The sequence below is a fragment of the Perognathus longimembris genome, chromosome 4 (assembly GCF_023159225.1).
Source record: "Perognathus longimembris pacificus isolate PPM17 chromosome 4, ASM2315922v1, whole genome shotgun sequence".
Lineage (NCBI taxonomy): Eukaryota > Metazoa > Chordata > Mammalia > Rodentia > Heteromyidae > Perognathus > Perognathus longimembris.
In genome coordinates, this window is record NC_063164.1 from 43,678,192 (window position 1) to 43,695,856 (window position 17,665).

Below are 17,665 nucleotides of genomic sequence, written 5' to 3' on the forward strand. Positions count from 1 at the left end.
GCCCAGCTGTCAGGGCTAGGCGTAGGACTAGGTTCACCCCCACTCCTCCCAGATCCCTCCCCCGCATCCCACCGGGCAGCCCCGCCTTCCTCCCGAGCCTCCGCGGAACGCGCGGTTGCCTTAGCAGCGCCGGACGCCGCTGGAGCCTGGCTGAGGCAGCTTCCCGCCAAGGGCTCGCGGACCCGGGACCCAAGCTTGCCATGCCCCGTGGGAGAGGCCGAAGCCGGGTGAGCGCCCTGGTGGGTGCCCAGGAGGAAGGGTCGGCCTCCTCGCCCACAGCGCAGCCCCAGAGGGAGCGCGTTCTGCTCCGGGGCATCTTCGAGATCGGAAGGGGCAGCTGCGACGTGGTGCTGAGCGAGCGCACCCTGAGGTGGCGCCCCATTCTGCCCGAGCGCCCCGCAGGTTAGAGGGCCCCTCCCCCACCCCGTGCCTGCTTGCCCCCAGGGCCGTCCCCTTCTCCTTCTCTCCGTTACCGCGCCATGGAGTCCCGCCCCGCCCCTCTCTGGTCGCCAGGGGGGCTCCAGCTCTGCCTTGCTCAAGGCTCGGTCCAGTCCCCCCTTCCCCCCTCGCCCCCACCTCCCGCCCAGCTCCATCCCCCGTCCCACGCAGGACCTTTCTGCTACCATCCGCTTCTCTCCCGCTTGGCTTCCCACCTCCAGTGCCTATCCTGGACCCAGGTCACACTCTGCGTCTGCTGGCCATCCTCAAAAGAAAACAGGGGCCAGGGGAGGTGACAACAGAGCCAGAGGCTGGAAGGAGATCCGAACTACCCAGTGTTGCCTTTATGAAGAATGCAAACATATGGATTCTAGGTCCAGCTGTAGTTTTGCTATCTTCCAGTGCTTTGGGCATCCTGGGTTTCCCCAGTCCTCATGCTCCTGGGGCTTGAACTCAGGGCCTGGGCCCTGTCTCCCCCTTAGCTTCTCCAATCAAGGCTGACACTGCCACTTGACTTGAGCCACAGCTGGGCTTCCCAGTGTTTGCTAGTTAACCATAGAAGAGAGTTTCACAGACTTTCTGCCTCAGTTGACGGGAAACTTGATCCTCAGAGATCAGCCTCTTGAATAGCTAGGATTACAGGCATAAACCATAGGTGCCTTGCCGTAATTTCTTATAGGACAGAACCTTTAAGTATGAAAATGCATTGCCTGGTCATTAGTGTCCTCTCTCCCCCAGTATTATGTAACTGCTCCTGTTGGCCATGTAGGACAGTCCCAGGCCCAGGATCTTGTCTCTGCAACAAGCAAGGTGTATAACTGAACTGGGCAAGTGGGTTTACCTCTCTAAGTTACTGTTTATTCACCTGCAAAATAAAGGATTTGTGGCCTATCATCTCAAAATACTATCAGCTCTAACTACCTGTGAAGTCGCCTCTTAAAAAGGAAAACACTGAGCATTTTGTCCACTGAGAGAAATCTGAGTAAGGTTTGAATGGTCAATGGGGTCAGCTGTCTGGTGTGTGTATTGTATTTTACAGCAGCAACTTTTCAGCTATAATGAATCCAAGGGACTGGCAATTGCTTCTTTACAGGTATAGCTTCTGGAAGGCAAGCAACCACATGTCTGAAGAAGAGAGTTTAGTCAAGGCTAGTTGTAAACAGGTTTTTTCATTCCTTTCCTTGTCTTACCTTCATTCTGTGTTGTTTTTAAGTAATCTCTTCAAATTTCTTGGTCCAAATTTTCATAATCTGTTTGATCAGTGTGAGGATAGTATGTTCAGAGTGTTTTAAAAACAAAAGGAATATTTCAAATCTTAATGTTTGATTGCAACTATTTTTCCATCTTCTTCTAGTTTCATATTACACAATGTTATGTTACTTTTTTTAGTTACTTTTTTTTTAGTTTTCTTTTTTGTTTCTCAAAATAATTTCCTTGAACTTTCAGTTTATACAAACATGTTTGGTTGCCAGTAATTAATAATGGTAAAGATAAAGTAGAAAATGGTGAAAGCAAGAAAAAAATACCAATCAATTCTGAAACAATGAGAGTTAGTGATTATGTAGAACTTAGCCGAGCAGGATCTATGCTAAGTATTAATCTGCCTAAGCTGTTCGGGAACAGATGCATGTGAAACAGATACCTTGTGTTCTGTTGTGTACATCCGAACCCAGACATCTGTTAGCGGACGGTGTGGTCAGAAAGCCAGGTTAACCCTCCAAATGACCTATCACTCATGTGAATTATTGAAGGATTAATTGCTCAGTAAGACATTTGCTTTGATTCTTCTGTTTTCACATTAAGGAGAGGTGCCCTACTTTAAAACAAAACAAAACAACAACAACAAAAAAAAAACAAGAAACAGCAACAACAAAAAGAAAGCCTTGTTTGCTCCAAAGCTGTGAACTTTTGAGGAATTTTTAAAAGATGACTATGAAGGCTCCAGCTTACCTATTAACTGCATGCACAATGTGCTGGTAACACTTTCAAATACTTGACAGGTCTGTTTATCTATCATAGAAATGTTCTCCAAGACATTTTAGTTTGCTGGTAAGGAAAACTGATCCTCAAAAACAAATGTGGATTGACATTCTCCTGCTGATGGCCACGTACACTTTCTGTGTTGCTGGGGGTCATTGTATTGAAGTGGCATGTCCAGCTGTCACCAGCTACCTGAGGTCATTGAATACCAGAAATTTGGCTGGTGCAACTCCACAACTGAATTTTAAATACTATTGAAATCTAATAGCTACATGGACTGTGTAGCAATCACATTGAACAATGAAGCTCTAACATGTACAGAGTTGAAAATGTTTCTTAGCTGGGAGATGTGTGTGATACATATGAGTGATAGAGTGCCCAGAATTTGTGATGCTTTGACTTCAATCCTCAATGATCTGTCTGTCTGTCTATCTATTCATCATCTACCTATGTATGACAGAAAAGAAAGGAAAAAAATTACTCAGACTTTGAAAATATTTCATATAGTTTAGCTGTAGTGGGTTATACCAGTTATCTTAACTTCTTTGGAGATAGAAATTAAGGAGATCACAGTTCAGGGCCAGCCCTGACAAAAAGTTAGTAAGGTCCCAACTCAGCAAATAAGCTGACCATGATGGCCATGTCTGTACTTCCAGGTACATAGGAAGCATAGGTGGGAGGATCATGGTCCTAGGCCAACTAGGGAAAAATGCAAAATCCTAACTGAAAATAAAAATCTGAAAGCATAAAGGAGAGTGTGGCTCAAGTGGTAGAGCATGCACCCTTAATCCAAACACTAGGATTGCTGGAAAAAAATGAGGTACATAAAATATATAATTTTTTTTACTATTATGATTATGATCATCGGTGCTGGGTTCAGCCTCCTGAACAGATAGAATTGCAGATGTAAATCACTAGCATTCAGTTACTTTATTACTTCAAATCACATTTGGCAAATGTACTCTGTCTCTTACAAAAATAGTGCATTTAAAATACTCACCTTCCTTGCTGGTATATTTGATCTATGAACGTCTACAGATTAATGTTATTCCTAAAACTGCTCTAAGCACAGTGCAACATCTGAAGATGAGCATTCTTTAACATGAACCCACTAGGCTGGGAATGTGGCTTAGTAGTAGAGTGCTTGCCTAGCATGTATGAAGCCCTGGGTTTGATTCCTCAGTACCACATAAATAGAAAAGCCGGAAGTGGTGCTGTGGCAAAGAAGCTCAGGGACAGTGCCCATGTCCTGAGATCAAGCCCCAGGACTGGCAAAATAAATAAATAATCCATTGTTGTGTCTCCTCTCTCTTTCCTTATTAAATAACTGTGTTAGGTGTCCTGCCTTGGGCAGAAATAAACAAACTTCATTTGTGTTCACTCTTTGACTGGCAAAGAAGTATGTGACCTCATTTGCAAAGTCAAGGTTTTGAGGGTACCAGTAGTTAGAGGCTCATTAGACTCCTTGTAGCACAATACCAAGTCCTTGTAGCACAATGTTCCTCCCCGGACTTACATTCCAGCAGCCACACTGACCATTAAAAGTTGTGATGATGAAGACATTGATAATACTGTTAATGATAAAGAACAACTTAACTGAGACCTTGTCACTCTAGTGTATTTTAGTGACCAGCAATGACCATTCTTATCTCTTCTACAGTTGTTCCATTTTAGATTTTTAGATCAATAGAAGATTCTTTAACTTGATTTCTTTTTGACATTCCTTCAGCTTCTCTGACACTTCTTGGGGAAAGACCCAGCTTCCTTACTGGAATGTTAGGCGAGTCCAGGCTCCTATTGGACATTGCATACTTCACACATATATTCTACCCTGTCATTGAAGACTATTTCCTTTTTTGGAGCAGTGGTACCACAGTAGTGGAAACCACAATAGAGATAGACCACTGCTAATTTTCCCCATATGGCCCTTGTTATAAAAGTTTCTGGACAACAGAGCTAGGAAGTAGGTTAGTCTCTTTTTGGTGTAATTGTGTTTTGCTTTTGGAAAGAAACTATACCATGCGATTATGATTTAAATTTAGGAGTAAGGCATTTTTTTATAAGTTCTTTTTCCTACCTGATTCCTAAGTATAACATCATTACTCATTTGCTTTGTCCCCAGTAGATACTACAAACATACAAAATAGGATAATAACACTGATGTTCCACTAACAATGTAGTTACTGAAAAACAGTTTTCCAGGTTAATTATCTTATATTTTGTGTGCATAGAGTATAAACTGCTGGGGAGATAGTCATACTACATGTGTTTCTGAACCAACTCCTATTTGAAATTATATCTGTACTTGACACATGGACTAGCTTCATTTTTCATTTTGATTTTTTATTTCTTAAAATATATAAATAGTTATAAATGTAAAATATGTAAATAGTTGAAAAGTCAAGTCTAAACAAGTTGTGTTCTTGGGAATAAAACTTTTATCTATGTTTCTTTCTATCCTGATACTGCCTCCTTCTTTTTTGACAGGGGATGGTGTAGGGGTGGGGATTAAAACAGCATAAGTTAATTTGAAAGTAAAAGAAAGTGGTGAAAGTGGGGGAAATCTCCATCCTCCATACTCCTATGTCCTCTATCTGTCCAGCCGGGAGAGGGGCTTAAAGATAAGGAAAAGGGAAGAAATAATGACAGTGTTGAGCTTTTTGGTGTGGCAATAGATGGTTCAGGGACATGGCTAAAATTGGATCTCAAATCAAAAGGAGTCATCACATTTGAAGTTTATTCTAGCAAGTTCTCAGCATCAGTGAGCCAAGGATTAACATTTCCAACAAACGAAAATTGCTTGCAAAAATGCATAAACTTGGGGGAATTGCTCTGGAAAGGCTGCACATTGCTTTACCTGAGCCCCAGGCTCCTCCTGTAGCTTGTTTCTTATTAGAATAGAGGTTACTGCTGAAAAAATGCATGTATTTAAAAATTTCTATTTCAGGAAAAACATTATTTGTTACAATGCTGGTAAACAGTTATATGGTTATACTCCATAAATGGTCAGTTAATATAAATTTGTAAATATATCAGCAATTACATGCAGAAAATAACTATCCTTTTCATTTTGTTATTATTGTTGTTTTTATTATTGTTTTAGTATTGGTACTGGGGCATGAACTCAGGGCTCCAAGCTCTTACTCAACTTTTCTGCTTAAGGCCAGTAATCTACCTCTTTTTTTTTTTTTTGGCCAGTCCTGGGCCTTGGACTCAGGGCCTGAGCACTGCCCCTGGCTTCTTTTTGCTCAAGGCTAGCACTCTGCCACTTGAGGCACAGCGCCACTTCTGGCCATTTTCTGTATATGTGGTGCTGGGGAATGGAACCCAGGGCCTCATGTATATGAGGCAGGCACTCTTGCCACTAGGCCATATCCCCAGCCCAGTAATCTACCTCTTGAACTATTCTTCCACTACCAGATTTTGGGTAGTTAATTGGGCATAACAACTTCATGAACTGTTTTGTTCTGTTTTGTTTGCTTCAAACTGTGATCCTCAGGTCTCAGCCTTCTGAGTAACTAGGTATATAGGCAAGAGCCACAAGTGCTTGGCTTATTTATCCCATAGGAAAAGGCATAGGAAAAAGTTCTTCATTCACTTTAAAATTTGTCCATAGTGGTACTATTTTGGCTTTATAAAAATAGTATTTACTTTGAGTTAAGTTTTTAAGTTCAGTGAATGTCTCAAGCACAGTTTGAAGCATATTTTAGTGTCCATATATATACGAAGAATAAGACCCACAGGATCAATCTGTCGGCATGTATTCATTTTCTTATCTTACTTTTCTTTTGTGCTGGTCATGGGGCTTAGATTCAGGATATGGGCTCTGTCCTTGAGATTTTTTGTTTGTTTGTTTTGCTAAAGGCAAGTGGTCTACCACTTAAGCCACAGCACGACTTTAGGCTTTTTGGTGGTTAGTTGGAGATAAGAATCTTACAGACTTTTCTTTTTTTTTAAGTTTTTATTATAAAACTGATGTACATAGAGGTTACAGTTTCATACGTTAGGCATTGGGTACATTTCTTGTACTGTTTGTTACCTTGTCCCTCATTTGCTTTGTTTTGGGCCTGGACTGGCTTTGAACTGTGATTCTCTGATCTCAGCCTCCTGAGTAGGTAGGAATACTAGTGTGAGACATCAGCACCTAGTGATTTTCTTATCTTTTAAGTGTATTTTCACTCCAGGAAGTATATAAGTATGGCAGTATATGTTCTGTTGGGTTTTCATTGCACAGATTAAAAGTTCCTATAGTTAAAATCTTGGTTGCTGAAATGCATTCAGTACCACTTACAATGCATATCTCACTTAAACATAATTTTTCCAATATTTTTGAACATTGTACAAATAAACTTTTTTTTCAAAATCGTTTTCATTTCCTAAATTCCTCATTTCTGGAAGAAAACATTAGCTTCTGAACTAATGATAAATCTTAATGTTTTCAAGGCGATTGGAATGTTTTTACAGTACAACCAAATGTACTCTATCATTGAGAACATCTTGGAAACAAGGAAATATCTCAAAGCAAACCTTATTTTTCTGAAGTCTTCTAAGCATTTGAATGTCTTCATGGGTACCAAGTACATTCATCTTGCACTCAGTTCTTCTACATAGAATGCAATATGCACTGTATACCACCTAAATCTCAAATAGTATAAAAAGCTACGATATGCCTTTGAATTTGGCTTTTTAGCAGCCTTCAGACAATAACAATTAGTTAGCATTCATTGTGTACATTGTTTTCTTCTAGGTGAGATGACTTACAAAGTTATGTGCTATTTTATATGAAAATGGTTTAGTAGTTTTTTACTGCTTAGCTAGTAGACAAAGGATACGAGGATACCATGTTGAAGTCATGAATGTGGAACTCAAAGAGTTCTTGTTCCCATTTCTAAACAAACTGGGAATTACCATTGGCTTTGAGAATAACAACTCATTTCACCATTATTCTTGGAGAGACTGTGAAAAAAAATGTAATGCGTCACTATAAAAACTTTTGTACAATCTCAATAAGAAGAGTTAAATGGAGACTGCTCTGAAAGCTTAAATCATCCTATCATGTTCAATTTACACTTAAAAATACACCCTGCACATAACCTTCTAATTTTGTTTCTTCATCATAGTGAAAGTGCTGGTCATTATGATACTAGTGATGCTCTTTTGTCTGCACACACTGTTGCAACATAATGTGTTGTACATTTGATATGGATATTACCATATTGCCATAAGGAGATGCTATTATTTTAGACCCCAGCTGATTCTATGATAGTGTCAGATTTCTTTAACATATGCTTATGTTTTTTGTACAAATGACCCCAAGAAACATCTGCTGTTTGTGGTGGTATCCACTGTTTCTTTATAAGATTTTTGACTTGTCAGTGACTCTTAAAAAACATACATGTCTAATACTTCAATAGGCTAGGTTCGTCTTCAGTCTTTTTTTCTTTGGTAATAACAAAGCATATTAATTCAGTAGTTTTATAGTTTTATATTCAGAGAGAAACTGAAGCTATCTATGTATGATGTTCAAAAATATTTTCATATTTGTGCCTGGCAAATACTTTGAAATATAAAGTTATCACTTTAACAACAGATATTTTAAGATACAGAATTTTAAGCTTTCTTTTTTTTTCTTTATTGTCAAAGTGTGGTACAGAGGGGTGACAGATTCATATGAAAGGCAGTGAGTACATTTCTTGTTCTACTTGTTACCTCCTCCTTCATTTCCCTCTTCCCCTTTACCCTCTCCCCCCAAGAGTTGTGCAGTTGGTTTACACCAAATGGTTTTGTAAGTGTTGCTTTTTTAATGGTTTGCTTTTTGTTCTTAGTCTCTTGATTTTGGTATTCCCTCTCCCTTCCCCAGTTTTAATACTCATATAAACAGTATCCAGGGTATTCAGATGAGATACAGTGGTAGCAGGGGTACAGCCACAGGAAGGGAATACAAGAGAAACAAAACTAAACAAACCAATCAAACAAACAAACAGACAAGGAAAAAGAGAAAAAAAAGTATGAGTTCACATGGCATGTTCAAAATAATTATAACAGTGGTATAACTCTTATTTCTGCAACGTGGAATTCATTTCACTTGGCATCATCTTATGTTATCACATGGGTGTAACTATTGGGGTATTTTGAACTTCTACCATGACTATCCGAATCAGGTACTAGCTATTCCCTTTGAGGGACACCATAGGGTTTATGTTACTTTGGGTCTGGCTCACTTTACTTAGTATGTTTTTTTCCAGATCCTTCCATTTCCTTACGAATGGGGCAGTGTCATCCCTTCTGATGGAGGCCTCTTGTGTTTACTCATGTTGTGTTAAGCTTTCTATTAGACCTGAAATTTGTCTTTGAATCTACTGATGACTGTGTGAAGGAGTGCTGTATTATTGGTCTGTTCATACCTTGCCCGGTCTTAATGGTTGTATAAGGTCAAACAAAGAAAGTAGAAGTGCAGTTTCTATAAAGCTGTGAGTTTTTTCTGTACAGGAAGTAGAGACATATATGGACAAAAGAAGCCATTGATTGCCTATCCATTAGAACTTCCACCTTTATTCACTTTACCAAGATCTTGACTGAGATCATCCAACCAACCAGTAACAAGCAGGACTTAAATCATCTAACATTTCCTTTTCTACTTTCACCTCTCTTTTTTCTTAAGTGGAGCTATTTATTTAAAGAAAGTAATATGACCCCTTATTTATACTTTTAAAAACAAATCTAGAATATTACTCAAATAAATCTCTTTGAATAGTAGAATTTTTCTATGTCTTTCAGTGAAATATGAATAGATTATTTCCTTTTTACTTTATTAGAGGATATTATCAATTAAATTTTATATAATCAACACACATAATATCAAACTTAAATTTAATAAAGCATATACACATAAGAGCCCTAGTTCTTAGTATCAGTGTATTCCTGTTAAGATAACTGGACTAGCAGGCTTTTATTTTTGACTTACCACTTCTGCCCCAGCCACTGGCTTTCCTGTCTGTAAGTGTGTCATCATTTACATATCTGGGCTCACTCAGTAGCTGGACTGCTCTCAGTTCCCTTCTGTCCCTTGGGTGACTTATGTCATTAAAACAACCTTCTGTCCCCTAGCTTGTCACCACTTGGCTGAAACTGAACTGTGCTCTGTGCCAGTTACCTTAGGTGCCTTGTTGCTTGTGGCCCAGCCTTGGATGCTGTGATATCTGTGTGCCTGCTGTTCTAAAACTCAGTCCTACCAAGGATGACAGGACCACTGGAAGTGTTAGTTTTGATGATAAAATCCAAATGGGGTTCTGCTGACTTCCCAGCTTGCTTTTTATTTAGGTCTGAAATAGGAGCACCAGGGGCCACTGTGTCCCTTGAGAAGGAAGTATTTCCTTCAGCCTTCTGGGCCCAACACTCAACCATTTAAAGGGGCTGGTGGGATGAATCCAAAGGGAATTCAATTTCCCTAAATTGTGGTTTCATTTCCCTTGCTGTAAAACCTGAGTAGTACTTAATAAGTGAAAACCCCAATGACTTTCTTGGCCTCATGGAGAGCAGACCCTTTATTTTGTCATAGCTCTCATAGTAGCTCCTAGCTCTCCTATTTAATCCCTCTACCCCTCCTCCCCAATCCAAGGCTCTTGAGGACCAAATTATAAGAGGGCTTGCACATGAAGGGCAGGTCTTTGGGTACAGAGTATAGTTGGAATTGTATTTGAAATATAAAAGATTATTCAGTAGTTTTTACTTGATGCTTACTACTTTGCTCTATTTTTGTTAGTTTTTAGGACAGTAAATTTTTTCTGTACTACTATGTGGTTGGAAAGAGGGAAGGATAGAAGGAAATACATTTCCATAAATTTTGCATGTTGCTTTGTCTGCTACCCTGAACAGGTGGGCCCATAATTGTTTACTTGATGCTCTTTTTAAAAAAGTCAATTATATCATGGGAAATTGAAGAATAGCAAAATTAATTTGTTTAAGCATTCTTTAGGAAATCTTCTGTGTTTGTACACTAGAAAAACATTGGATTTCTCCCTTAAAGGACAAGGCTTTGTTTTGCTTTTAATAAGACACACTCTTTATAATTAAAACAAAATCCCAGTGTTAAGGGATTACTGTTTTAAATAATTGGATTTCTTTCTTTTGTTTCTCTGATCCCTATATATGAGAATACATCTATTAGTGACTTAGGATAATAAATATTTCCAAATTAAAAATTTATCTTAACCCCTGAGTTTTAATAATGCTTTTCAAAGTTTATGGATAATAATAAGGGAATAAAATAAGGTCAGAATTTATGTTAGATTTGGGAAAGGCAAAGATGTAATCACTGGTTAAGAGTAACAGCTGTTGAAACGTTTCAAATGGTAATTTACTTATTTTTTCAATAAATAACAAATTATTTCAACTATGAGTGTCATTATTCGTATAATTTTATTTAATCCTTTCCTTAAAACATAAAATTTTGTACTTTGTATATCTTGTTTTAGATAAATGCTTCCTTGAGATGGCATTTTAATGTCTGAAGATGATTTAATTTGAAAGTGGTTATGTCTGTAAAGTAAGAAACTTCTTTTCAAATGGTATTTCTACATGTTTGGGTCAGCAACTTTTCATCATGTCTCTAAAACCAAACAATTACTAAATAAACATAGAAAGATCTAGGATTGACCTGCCAGGAGCACAATAGCTCAACAGCTATATACATATGATTAAATAAGATGAAGCTAAGCAAAATGAACTCCAAGAGATGGAAACAGGAGTATTTTACTGTTGTCATTATGTTTAATGTACTAGATGAATTTCCTTTGATATACCCCCTGTGGTCACTGTATATGATTCTGGTACACTGGATATTGTATATATGCTTATCTGAACTGGGGAAGGGAAAGAAAAACGAAGGAGGGTGTAACAAATATGACAAGAAATGTACTCATTACCTTATTATGTATCTATACCCTCTCTGTACATCACCTTCTCAATAAAATTTTTTTTTTTTTTTTTTTTTTTTTTTTGGCCAGTCCTGGGCCTTGGACTCAGGGCCTGAGCACTGTCCCTGGCTTCTTCCCGCTCAAGGCTAGCACTCTGCCACTTGAGCCACAGCGCCGCTTCTGGCCGTTTTCTGTATATGTGGTGCTGGGGAACCGAACCTAGGGCCTCGTGTATCCGAGGCAGGCACTCTTGCCACTAGGCTATATCCCCAGCCCTCAATAAAATTTAATTAAAAAAAGTGGTTATGAATAAAAGGCTTTAGCAAAAGCAAAATGCAAGTGTTCCCTAATGTGACTTTTAGGGGATATGTGCAGAATAAATTCCAGCCCCTGTCTTTCTTTTTTCTTTCCATATTGCAGTGTCCTGTGATGAAACTTAAATTAACATATATTAATTGTACAAAGGGGTTTCAGTATGATGTGTCCATGCATACATGCAGTGTACTTTAGTCAAATTCACCCCTTATGCCTTCTTATTTCTGTTACTTCTTTTTAAAATATATATTAATAAACTATTATTTTCATATGTGCATATAAACTTCAATAGTGTTGACCTCCTCCTTCCTGTTGGCCCCTCCCTATTCAACAGTGTTCATGGCATTTTTCTTACCATCTAGATTCTGCTCATGTAGGATTACATAGATTGCTGTCTTAAAAATATCAAAGGTTTCACAAGTTTGTGTGTCACCTTGCATAGGATCTGTGATAATCTCTATCTTTAGCTGCTGTGATACAAAGTGTGATCCCTTTTATGAATCTCTTCAATCATAGGTGAGTCCATCAGGTAGGTATGAAATGTGGAAGGGATGCTTTATTGGAGCAAAGTCTTGGTCCACATTAGAATTTGAATTTCCAGGGAGGAATGGGGGAGGGGCCTGAAGGCCCACTTTGCTAGTTGATTACTTCTGGGCTTTGATGTGCCTTTTAAAATCTGTTCAATCTCAGACTAATCTTGGCTGGTGACTTTTCAGGCTGGGTTCTTTTGAGTTTAGACTCTCAAAAGGGCACTGGTTTTTATCTCCAGTACAATATTTTTTATGAAGCAATGGGAATCTGGGACAAAATGTTAAGATTTGAAACTTGCCCTTTCTGATAAGCAATGTGGGCCATAACTGTAAGTGACACAAATAGTACAACAAGGTTATCAATTACCTGTATCTGTGCCTTGCTATCTTGTGGGATTGCTACCTAAAATAAATTTGTGGCTTACTGATATAGCTCTAATGTTGTACTTAACATAAACTGAATAGCTGTTTAAAGGCTTTTCCTCTTTTTGGCATTAGTGTCCTTTAGTGTGCAAATTTGGCAGTGTTAGAGCAAGGGACTGAAAAATGAAAAGGTTGGCTTTTCTTTACAATGTGCTACATATTTTATGATAGGAAAAAAAGCCCTAAGACAACTTTGTCTTTTTCAAAGGCAACTTTGAAATAGTGAAGAAGAAAAATAGAGGACAAACTGAGAAAGGATAGTTTTCTTAACCTTCCATAACATTGCAGAATACCACAGCCTGAACTGCATAAGGAACTAAAATTCATTTACTTTTCCCACACTTCGGGGTTGGTGTTGGAAGATCAAACTGCTATCAGGGAGGTTGGTTTCTTCTCTCTCCTTCCTTCCTTTCTTTTTCTTTTTCCTTTCCTTTTCTTCTTTTCTTTTCATTTCCCATTCATTTTTGCTTCTTTCTTATTTTTTCTCTCTTTCTTTCTGTCTTTTTTCTCTTTCCCCCTTCCTTCTTTCTTTCTTTCCTTCCTTCCTTCCTCTCCTTTCTCTCTCTCTTTCTCTCTTTCTTTCTTTCTTTCCTTCCTCACTCCCTCCCTCCTCCTCCTCCTCCTCCTCCTTCTCCTCCTCCTCCGTCTCCTCCTCCTTCTCTCTCTCTTTCTTTCTTTCTTTCTTTCTTTCATTCTTTCTTTCTTTCTTTCCTTCTTTCTTTCTTTCTTTCTTTCTTTCCTTCCTTCCCTCCCTCTCTCCCTCCCTCCCCTGTCCTTCCTTCCTTTCTTCCTTTCTTTCTTTCTTCCTTCCCTTTCTTTCTTTCTTTCTTTCTTTCTTTCTTTCTTTCTTTCTTTCTTCTTCTTTCTTTCTTTCTTTCTTTCTTTCTTTCTTTCTTTCTTTCTTTCTTTCTTTCTTCTTGTCTCTCTCCTTCTCCCTTTCCCTTTTGTACCAGTGTTGAGGATTTGATTCAGGGCCTTTCATTTTCACTTGGATTTTCCTCTCAAGGGCAGTGCTCTAACCACTTGAGCCACAGCTCCACTTGCAACTTTTTGCTGGTTAATTAGAAATAAGAGTCTTAAGGATTTTTCTGCCCCATCTGACTTCAAACCAAAACCCTCAGATATCAGCTTCCTGGGTAACTAGGGTGATAGATTAGTCATCCTTTCAAGGCTCTGTCCCTGAATATAGTCACTCTGGGGTTAAAGCTTTAAAATATGATTTTTAGGGAATATAATCTAATCTTGGCAGGTGGATTTACTACAACAGTCCTTTAAAATTTCTCCAACCCTAACAATAAGTTTTGTTCCCCTTAAAATTCCTGCTAACAGGGAGGTAAGACTCTTGTTTTCATTAAAATACCATGGCTAATATATAGTTACTTGCCTTATGCAGATATGAAACACCAAAAGTTCTTAGGACAGTGAAGTGAGGTAAAAATGGCTTGGGAGATAGATTATTTTTTCCCATTTTGAGTAGGCTTCCCCAGGTCTGTATCTCAGTGGAACATGCTATTCCAGTCAATATAAATGCCACACAAGCACCAATCTTTTAGCTATGGACTGGAGAAATAGCAGTAAACAACTTTCACAATTAGTGCAATACATTAATTACCACAGAAAGTGTGATACATTTGAAATATGACAGATTATTTATAGCTTTCACTTGATACTACTTTCTGTGGTTTTATCTTTAGTTTTTATCATAGTGAAAATTGTAACATTATGTAATCAATGTTATTTTTTGTCACTATGAGATTTGTCCATGACTACTGATATTTGGGCACAGATTATTCTCTGATTCCCTCACTTCTAAATATTTATTTTATCTTTTGTTACTAAAATAAATTTTGCTTACCTCCTTATCTTACTGGTAAATCTTGCTGGTAAATAATCAGGTTGAGTATTGGAAGTGCTGAGATCTGCAAGCCAAGGTTGTTACAAACAACCCTAAAAGACCACATAGAGAAGTGACTTAGGCGGATAATACTCAGCTTCATTCCAGTCTAAGCAGTTCACTTTACAGTGCAATGAGAATACTGACCTACATTTGCAATTGTACCCTGTTAGCTGTTATCTAAATCCATGTGCTTTTAAAGGGAGAAATATGAAAAGAGGCCACCTATGTTTGTTGCTGTGTTTGATCATAAGTCATTTTTTGTTGTTAGGAAATCTGCTTCCAAAAGATCACTGAAGTAGAAAATTCTCTAAGAATCTTATATGAAATCCTAAGCAATATAACTTTCAGAATTATGGAGTAGTGAAGTTGTAAATGATATAATAACCACATCAAAAGTGATGTAAATAAGGATGAAAGTTAATTAGTTCTGTTTGGAAATAGTTAAAACTATCTTCAACTTTTGATGAATCCTTCTTTTTTGAGCAGTCTTCTTAGTATTTAAGCCTTTTCTAATTCAGCCATTCCTCCTATGCTAAACATAGAACCACATCCTTATCTTGGTTTGCTAAGGCTCTGAAAATACAAAGCAACAGATGTTATACCTAGCATAATTATATGTATCCTGGAAACACATCTTTATAGAGTGAGACTAGTTCTTGGGAAAACAGAAATTTGGCAAACAAAGGGCATTAACTTGCTGAACTCAGCAGTAATTACTTTGGTTATATTATAATAATCTTATGTAGATAGTAACTGCATGCATGTATTGGAAAAACAATAGAATTCTAAAATACACTAAAATGTGACTAAATTTTAGCTTTAGCTCTTGAATTTCATGTTTGAGAGTTCTTTCAACAACATTTGGAAGAGATTTCACAATTCCTATATTGATGCCAAGACTTTGGACCCATCCTCTGTAAATTACTGCCTTAATTTTTTTCTTTACTTTTTATTTATTTATTTATTTATTTATTTATTTATTTATTTATTTAGTGCTGATCCTGGGGCTTGAACTCAGGGCGTAGGCACCGCCCCTGAGTTTTTCTTTTTGCTCAAGGACAGTGCTTTTCCACTTGAGACACAGCTCTACTTCTGACCTTTTTGAGAGTTATTGGAGATCAGAGTCACAGAGTTTCTTGCCTGGTCTGGTTTCAGGTCCTCAGTCCTCAGATCTCAGCCTCCTGATATGAGCCACCAGGACCTGGCTGCCTTCATTTCTTAAATGATGCCCATTTAATGTAGTGTCTTTTAACAAAAGAATTAATCTTTGAGTTCCCAGTGTCCCAGTAATTGGACACTGTAGACTTGTAGATACTGTAATCATAGGTACTGGGCCTATCCCACCACTTCTGTAGTTTCTGATTCATGCCATCTTAAAGTATCCTCTTCTTTTTCTTGTTTTTGTTGGTCTGGGGGCTTGAATTCAGGGCATACTCACTGTCCCTGAGGTTTTGTGTTCAAGGCTAGCATTCTACCACTTTGGCCACAGCTCTATTTCAGGTTTTCTGGTGGTTACCTGGAGATAAGAGTCTCTCGGGCTTTCCTGCCTGGGCTGGATTCCAAATGCAGTCCTCAGATCTCAGGCTCCTGGTCGCTAGGATTACTGTTATGAGCCACCAGTGCCTGGCTAAACATCCGCTTTTCTTTCCAGCTAGATTAGATAGTTACTGTTTATGTGTATGTTATGGAAGAATTATCTGGATATCTACTGGAAAGCTATTTTGTAAACCATTTATCACATAGTAGTTATAAAATTGCAAAGGCCCTTACTAAAAAACATTTAAAAGTTGATAGTGATGATTTCTGGAGTCTGAAGTTTAAAAAATTGAGTTTCAGTAGTCTGGTCTGTTTGTGCACTTACACTAAATGTAAATTTGTTTGTATTATTTCCCCCTCAAAGATTAGGAACATAAATGAAAATTTCCATGGTGAGACATTATTTATACTGTAAGAATATTCTGAAACAATAGCACTTACTATCTTGTATTGCCTGTATTAGAAGACCAGCATGTGTTTATGTGGTTGACAATGATTATGCAGGTAGGACCTTAACTAGTTTCATATCCTTAGCAGTCCCTTCACCTGGGAATGGTCATAATGTCTTTCTTCTCACATCTGTTGAGAGCTGAGATGATGAAGAAGAGGAATAGCTCAATTCAGGACTGACATACGTAGCAAAACAGTGAGGGCTTCTATTGAGGGCAAGCATATATAGAGTACCAACACTGTCACAGTATGAGGCTGCCTTTCTTCTAAGACCAGCAAAATCCAAGATCTACAGAGAAGTTTTCAGATGATGAAGGCAAGTGATTGTGAGCAGTTTTGTCCCATTACTGGCTAGAATTGATAGACAACTTTCCATTCTGAGTAGGGCACAGAAATCTCATTGGGATGAATATAAGCTGACCTGTACTTTGGCCCGAATAGTGAAAGCAGCATTTCAACATGAGTCAACACTTCTGGTCACTTATTTTTTAATCTTACATTTCAAATATTTCTTTGTATTATATACATTTGACTTCTCAATTCTTAGTTTTCTTCTTTTAATTTGTCCCATAAATTCCTCTCTACTAAGAGGCTTTTCTAGGCTACTTTAGGGGAATCCTCAAGATGAACCCTTCTGTGAAGCAGTAACTTGGAAACAAAAATCTGCTGATGTTTCACAGGATGGTTAGCTATCTACCTACTGTGCTTCAATTCCCAAATGTACTGAACTGCTACAGGGAAATAAATCTTCCTTAAATTTTTGATATCTTGGTCAGAAAACAATTGGGGGCATAGTAGACATTAATGCCTTGAAACTAGATTATCTATGAAAGATATACTTCCTTGTTTCTATGATTTATAAATAGTATAATTTCTAAATCTTTAGACTACCAGAAGAAACCTTAGACTTATGCATAATCCTTCAAAGTAAAAAGTAAAATTATGTTCATATATTTTCTGTTGAAAGTAAGGGAATAAAGTTTGCCCAGTCACAGAAGGTCCATGTATTTCTGCTGCTGGCAGGAGATTCCTGATGTCAAAAGATGCCCCAGATTCTGGTGGCTTACAAGGTGATTCATTGTTGCATTATTTTCTTCAAATATGCATAAGAATTTCTCCTCTTTCCCCAGGGCCTGCCCTTGAAAATGACTTAACTTTTTCGATATAGTTATTCCAAAAGA

General features: G+C 38.1%; 1 protein-coding gene across 3 annotated transcripts in view; it reads left to right on the forward strand.

Annotated features, from left to right (window-relative positions):
* Positions 1-200: 200 nt before the first annotated feature.
* The window catches only part of Cerkl (ceramide kinase like), an 86,301-nt gene continuing 68,836 nt past the window's right edge, over positions 201-17,665 (forward strand). For all 3 annotated transcript variants that reach the window (XM_048345143.1, XM_048345144.1, XM_048345145.1), the window contains exon 1: positions 201-402. In XM_048345143.1, coding sequence (XP_048201100.1) covers positions 201-402 — 202 coding nt within the window. The remainder of the gene's footprint in view (positions 403-17,665) is intronic.